Source organism: Tupaia chinensis, unplaced genomic scaffold (genome assembly GCF_000334495.1).
Source record: "Tupaia chinensis unplaced genomic scaffold, TupChi_1.0 Scaffold000596_2, whole genome shotgun sequence".
NCBI lineage: Eukaryota > Metazoa > Chordata > Mammalia > Scandentia > Tupaiidae > Tupaia > Tupaia belangeri.
This window is the reverse complement of record NW_006160113.1, coordinates 209,657-215,711: the sequence shown is the minus strand read 5'-3', so window position 1 is coordinate 215,711 and position 6,055 is coordinate 209,657. Positions and strand designations below refer to the sequence as shown.

Below are 6,055 nucleotides of genomic sequence, written 5' to 3'. Positions count from 1 at the left end.
TATATATACACACACACACAATATATACACACACGTATACACATACACATACACACACACTATATATACATACACACTATATATACATACACACACTATATATACATATACACACTATATATGTATACACACATACACATACATGTATACATACACACTATATATACACATATACACATACACACACTATATATATACATTTATATGCACACACTATATATACATACACACACTATATATATACACACACATATACACATACACACACACTATATATATATATACATATACACACACACTATATATATACATGCACATGCACTATATATATACACACACATATACACATACACACACTATATATATACACACACACTATATATATATATATATATATACATGCACACACACTATACACATATACACAGACACACACTATAGATATACATATACACACACACTATATACATACACATATACACATACACTATATATATATACATATACACACTATATATATACATATACATATACACATACGCACACAATATATATATACACACCCACACATATACACACATTATATATATATATATATACACATATAAACATACACACACACTATATATACATATACACATAACACACACACACACTTCTGGCTTTGAATATGACCGGTAGGGTCAGTTTTGTGTTTTGATTGTGTTTTTGGACTTTCTACCATGCTTTGGTCTCTGAACATCAGCAGTCATGCAACCGCTCACTCAGAAGTACGGCCTAGGCTGGGAGGCGGCCGTAGGGGTGATTCACCTGCCATGGACAGTGGAAGACCTGCGGTACCTACCCGGGACTGTGAGGAAGGGGAGCGGGCGTAGTGGGCGGGTGAGGGGAGCGAAGGAGGAGGCATTTCACACTCAAAAAACGTTCTCTGTTGACAAAACACTGGAGAAATTTTTTTGACAATCAAACAAAAAAAAAGTTAACTCGCCCCCATTTGCTCCTTACTGATTCAAGGTGCTACAGAGCCCTTCCTACCTCACAGGCGTGTCGCTGAGGAAGTGTGGGCCGAGGAGGTCACCCAGCCTGACCCGGAACACAGACCACACGTATGTGGGCCTCGATCATGTCGGGGCGCAGCGCGGGACTTACCACTGGGAAAACTGGGGAGACTTTCAGACAGGACCAGGTTGGCGGCGCCGCCCTGGGGATGAAGTCCTGGAGCCTCAGCCTGAGGCAGCTGGCAGGAACCAAGCAGGGTCCCAGGCCCCACCCCGCCACGTGGACAGTGTCAGGTCCAAGCCTGCAAGGAAAGAGCTTGCCACCGCCTGCGCGACGGGCTCCGGAGGGGCAGCGGCACATGCGCCAGGGATCAGCGAACTTTGCGCAGGGCCCAAATCCGAGGCTCACTGTGGGCACAGATGTCTTGGGTCTTGGAACTGGCCAGGGCACCGCAGCACACCTGGGGAGGGCTGGGTGGAACGCGAAACAGATCTGTGTGGTGCGGGAGTAGCCTCCCCAGATGGGGTGGACGAGGTCACTGCCGGGGGAAGGAGTAGGCGGGGAGGGGCCGGTCCTGGTCACATGTGTGTCATGGCTGGAGGCGGACGTCCTCCCTGTCCAGAGTCAGCTCTGTGCTAAGTGCCAGGACAGGGCAGGCAGGACCTTAGGCATGAAGCTTGGTCAGTAATTATTATTGTTATTGTATTTTATTTTGCCATAGGGTGTGTGCATTAAGCAGGTAAAGACAGAGTCAATGGGAGGGAGAGTGAGAAATCAGTCCCAGGAGGAATGTCCACGCACTACAGAGTGATTTCTCAGTCATCAGGTCTGAGACTTGAATTGCAGTTGACCGTGTGGGAGTCCAGCACCTTAACCACCAGGTCACCTGCTGGCCCTGCTCAGTAAATTACTACAAAGTAGAAGTGAAGAGTGCGCACATGGTCACTACAGTAAGTATAGCAGGGGCTTAGAATTCATTTGTAAGTTCAGAATCTGTGTGGCCTTTACAAGCTACCACATTTGCAAAGCAAATATCCACAAGCTTAGAAATAGAAATAGAAATAAAATTTTAGATCCTTTCAATACTACAAAACTTACGGATATTATGTGGTCGAAAATAGTACTCGTCTTATGAAGCTTCAGATGAACCAATTATTGACAATATAGAAAATGTCAAATTAATTTACCTTGTAAATGGCTGCGTAGTGATAAATGCATACACCAGAATTTTTCAGCATGCATCCACATCAGAATTTTTAGTAGGACTTCTACAAGTTACGAGAAATGTGAGACAAGTGAATATATAAATCTTCATTTCAAAAAATAATTTCTAGTGTCTTTTCTCTTTTTTTTGAGTTCTTAAAATTTTAATGTAATAGCCATCTAGAAAGATAACTAGAATATACAACAACAAAAAATAAGTGACGCATAATTTACCAAGAAATTAAACTCTTTTCAACACTAAAGTATTTATCTTTTTATACAAAGGTGCATATGCCTCCGCCTAGCCCCACACAGGTTCATTTTATAAATACTTTTTTTTCTTTGTATTTACACCCATCTATTGTGTTTGTATATCCATTAGTCAATCAGTTTCAGTCATAGGGTGCGGACACTCAGAATATATTAAGTGGGGAGATATAATGTCTCTCCTTCATTTCCTGGCTTGCTTCACTCAGCAGTAAATCTTCCATGTTCTTCTACATCCTGTCAAAAGCCAGAGTTTTGTTATTTTTTATGGCTGAATACTATTCCATAGAATATATGTGCCACAATTTTTCAGTCCATTCATCTGTTCTGGGGCATTTGGGTTGGTTCCATGTCTTAGCAATTGTGAATAGTGCCGCAATAAACATTTATGTGCAAGCATTTTTCCGATTAAGAATTCTTCTGTCCTTTCGGTAGATACCAAGGAGTGGGACTGCTGGATCATATGGTAGTTCTATTTGTACATTTTTGAGGAATCTGCAGATTGTTCTACAAAGTGGCTTGACTAATTTACATTTCCACCAGCAGCGTAAGAGAGTTCCCCTTTCACCACACCCCTGCAAACACTTATCATTTTTTGCTTTTTTAATCTTAGTCATTCTAACTTGGGTTAGGTGGTATCTCATTACTGTTTTGATCTGCATTTCCCTTACGATGAGGGATGTTGAGCATTTTTTCATATGCCCGTGGCTATTCGTGTGTCATCTTTAGAGAGTGTTCTTCTCAACTCATTCTCCCATCTTTTAATAGGGTTGATCTTCTCTTTTCAGAACAGCTGCTTGAGTGCCTTGCGTATTCTCGTTATCAGTCCCTTATCTGATGCATAATTTACAAAAATATTTTCACATTCTGAAGGCTGTGAATTCACACTAATTACTGTGTCTTTTGCCATGCAGAAACTTCTTAGTCTGAGGTAATCCCACTTGTCTATTTGGGGGATTATCGACTGTGCTTTGGAGGTCTTACTTAAAAAGTCTTTCCCTCCCCCAATGTCTCCCAGAGTTTCCCTGGTGTTTTCCAGGAGCAGTTTTATCATTTGAGGTCTTAGATTTAGGTCTTTGATCCACCTTGACTTGATTTTTGTCAGAGGTGAGAGGTAGAGGTTCAGATTAATCTTTCTGCAAGTGGAGATCCAGTTTTGCCAGCATCTAAGCATGGCAAAAGACACAGAGATTAGTGTGAATAGACACCCCTCAGAATGGGAAAATATTTTTGTAAACTATGCATCAGATAAGGGATTAATAACCAAAATTCACAAGGAACTCAAGCAGCTGTTCTGGAAAAAAACAATCAATCCTATTAAAAGATGGGAGAATGAGTTGAAAAAAACACTCTCTAAAGATGACATACGAATAGCTAAAAGGCATATGAAAAAATGCTCAACATCCCTCATTGTAAGAGAAATGAAGATCAAAACAACAATGAGATATCACCTAACCCCAGTCAGAATGTCTAAGATTAAAAAAACAAAAAATGATAAGTGCTGGCAGGGGTGTGGTTCATGTATTACTTCCAGAAAATTTTTAATGGAGACCATTGGGTCTTCTATGTATAAAATCATGTCATCTGTGAATAGAGTTTCACCTCTTCTCTTCCTATTTTGATGCCCTTAAGTTTTTCCTCTTTTCTGATTGCATTGGCGAGGACTTCCAGTACTATGCTGAAAAGGAGTGGAGAAAGTGGGCATCCTTGTCTCGTACCCGTTTTTAGTGGGAAAGCTTTCAGCTCTTCTCCATTCAGGATGATGTTCGCTATGGGTTTTTCATAGATGGCTTTTATTGTGTCTATGCTGATTTTGCTGAAAGTCTTGATCATGAAGCGATGTTGTATCTTATCGAATGCTTTTTCTGCATCAATTGATATGACCGCACGGTTTCTATCTTTCTTCCTGTTAATATGGTGTTTTACATTTATGGTTTTGCGTATGTTGAACCAACCTTGCATTCCTGTAATAAAGCCTACCTGATCATGATGTATAATCTTTTTTATAAGTCGTTGGGTATGATTTCCTAGTATCTTGTTGAGAATCTTTGTGTCTATATTCATCAGAGATATTGGTCTATAGTTTTCCTTCCTTGTCCTGTCCTTACCTGATTTAAGGATAAGGGTGATAGAGGCTTCATAGAGTGAATTAGGGAGAGATTCACCCTTTTGGATCTTTAGAAATAACTTGAGCAGAGTGGGGTTAACTCTTCTTTGAAAGTTTTGTAGAATTCAGAGACGAAGCCATCAGGGCCAGGGCTTTTCTTTGTTGGAAGTTTATTTATTACTGATTCAGTCTCCTGGCTTGTTACGGGCTTATTCAGACTTTCTATATCCTCTTGGCTCAATCTTGGTAGATTATATGTGTCCAGAAACTTGTCCATTTCATCCAGATTGTCTTGTTTCTTGGCATATAGATCTTCATAATATACTCTTAATGTCTTTATTTTCTGCTCATATATTGTTGGTGAGAATGCTTTTTGTCGTGTAGAAATAAAAGCTAATATTATCTACTAGAAGTTAACACTCAGCATAAAAATTTTACTATTGTAAATTCATATTCCATTAGTCTACAATAGAAAAAAAGTAACTTTTTCTCAAGTGAGTAGATATAACTGAATGCCATATTTTGTTTTTCTCATGATATACTCTTAACTCACCTCTAGCTGTTGCATTGTTTTCAATTTTGTGCAGATATAAGTCATTTCTTTTTGCCCAGATTATTTTTAGCCCTTGTATTCTAGGCATGAGATAACATTTTTAATTCCTATATAGTGTTAAACAGAATTACTCTTCTTTCCTGTGAATTGAGGCAAAGTTTTTGGCTACATTTTCACAGAGCATATTTTCTGAATCACTCTTCTCAGGGCCTGTATCACATCCTTATTCCTTAGACTGTAGACTATGGGGTTGAGCATTGGAGTGAGGATGGTGTAGAAGACAGCCAGAACCTTGTCCTCTGTGGGAGATCGGAGGGATCTTGGGCGTAGGTAAGTGTAAGCAAAGGGTGTGTAGTAGAAAGTCACCACAGTGAGGTGGGCAGTGCAGGTGGAGTAGGTCTTCCTCCTCCCTTCTGCTGAGCTCATGCGGTACACAGCAAGGAGGACTCGAGTGTAGGAACACACAATACCAAAGAAAGGGAGCACAAGGAAAAGGATGGTGCTCAGAAAAACCATGTACTCATAGACCCTGGTGTCCATGCAGGCCAGGGTCACCATGGCTGGGATATCACAGAAGAAATGGTTGATGGCCCTGGACTGGCAATAAGGGATGGAGAGTACATACGTCGTGTGGGCACATGAGTTTATAGAGCCCAGCACCCAAGACCCTGTCACCATCAGCACACACACTCTTCTGCCCATTCGGACATGATAATGGAGAGGACAGCAAATAGCCACATAGCGGTCATAGGCCATGGATGTCAGGAGCAGTGTTTCTGCACCTCCCAGAGTCAAAAAGAAGAAACTCTGAATCCCACACCCCATGAGGGAGATAGACTTGCTTCCAAACAGAAAGTCGGAAGCCATCTTAGGGACGATGGTGGAGATGTAATTTAGGTCAATGAGAGAGAGCTGACTCAGCAGGA

The 6,055-nt window shown here is 40.8% G+C and overlaps 1 protein-coding gene across 1 annotated transcript in view; it reads right to left on the bottom strand.

Annotated features, from left to right (window-relative positions):
* Nucleotides 1-4,866: 4,866 nt before the first annotated feature.
* LOC102473204 (olfactory receptor 2L8) overlaps nt 4,867-6,055 on the bottom strand; it is a 16,698-nt gene continuing 15,509 nt past the window's right edge. The window contains exon 3 of the mRNA XM_006158410.2: nt 4,867-6,055. Within this exon, the coding sequence (XP_006158472.1) occupies nt 5,295-6,055 (761 nt within the window). The 3' untranslated portion in view covers nt 4,867-5,294.